Here is a 1,360-nt window from a genome sequence, read left to right on the forward strand (position 1 = left end):
TCTCTCTCTCTCTCTCTCTCTCTCTCTCTCTCTCTCTTTCTCTCTCTCTTTCTCTTTCTGTTTTTATTTTTTTAGGTATATTTATGACGAATTACTTTTAAATTAAAAATATTATTTTTAATCTTGATAAAAATTTGTTCCAATTTTTTATATAATTTTTTAGAATTTTTATATAAAAATTCCGAATTTTTTAAATTTTATAAATAATTTTAGAAGATTTAAAAAAAATTGTCAAAAAATTGTCATTTTTAGAAAAATTGAAACATTTTTCAGAAATGTCAAGAAAATCTACATTTTTTCTAAAATTTTTCATATATGTGAATTCTATATAATATTCGAAGATTTCTAAGATTTTTTTATCCTGTAATTTTTGATAAATCTTTATAAAATTTGAAAAGTTTGCGAGATTTTTTCAGAAATTATAAGATGTCAATTCTTAAAAGCTTTAATATTTCGAAAATTATATATATGGAAAATTTTAAGAGAAGATATAGATTTTCTTAGTATTTTCTCAGTATTTTTGAAGAATATTTAAATTTGTATAAAAATTCTGAAAAACTTTTTTTCCAAGAAAGATGCAAAATGCTTGGATGTTTATAAATTGTCTTACATAAGTATTGTATACATATTGCAGTCTATCGGTACGGAAGAAGGCGCTACGACGATAACGAAATCCCTCATCTTTTACGTTGCGATAACTCTCGAGGCATTTGTTTTTTGCTACGCTGGAGAATATCTTAGTGCCAAGGTCAGCGTAAGGGAGCATAATGGTAGCGTCGTAGAGATTCTTGAAATTTCTTGTTAACTTCTGAAAGAAATTTATTATTAGATCATTAATCGTGGAAATTTGTTTGCTATTGCAGAGTAAATCCATCAGTGATGCTGCATATGAGTGCCTGTGGTACGATCTAACTCCCAGCGAGTGTCGAATCTTGATGTTCCTTATGTTGAGATCACAGAAACGGTTAACCATCACTGCAGGCAAGATAACTGATCTGTCCTTAGAAGGTTTCACAACCGTAAGTTTATTTGAATTATGCGGAAACTTTCGTTTGAACTAAAACAAAAATTTTAATTGCCAGATTATGAAATCCTCTGCGTCGTATATATCCGTATTGAGTGCACTATATTAAAGAAAAATAAAGAATTGCATTTGGACACTGGTGAGTCTTTTAGTAGAATATTAAATTAAACTTATCTCAATGGCAATAACAAACTGACATTTCCTGAAGGAAAGGACGCCATATGATTTCTATGCAATGCGACAGGAATAGTTTTAGCCAAACATTCAATTCTCCGTTGAACGGAGTGTCGTATATATATATATATATATATATATATATATATATATATATATATA

The 1,360-nt window shown here is 28.2% G+C and overlaps 1 protein-coding gene across 1 annotated transcript in view; it reads left to right on the plus strand.

The window, feature by feature from the left end:
• The window catches only part of LOC105626650 (putative odorant receptor 92a), a 2,649-nt gene extending 1,516 nt beyond the window's left edge, over positions 1-1,133 (plus strand). The window contains exons 4-6 of the mRNA XM_012207943.1: positions 635-748; positions 864-1,019; positions 1,083-1,133. Of these exons, the coding sequence (XP_012063333.1) occupies positions 635-748; positions 864-1,019; positions 1,083-1,133 (321 nt within the window). The remainder of the gene's footprint in view (positions 1-634; positions 749-863; positions 1,020-1,082) is intronic.
• Positions 1,134-1,360: the final 227 nt, after the last annotated feature.

This window comes from Atta cephalotes (assembly GCF_000143395.1).
Source record: "Atta cephalotes unplaced genomic scaffold scaffold00005, whole genome shotgun sequence".
In the NCBI taxonomy this organism is placed as follows: Eukaryota; Metazoa; Arthropoda; class Insecta; order Hymenoptera; family Formicidae; genus Atta; species Atta cephalotes.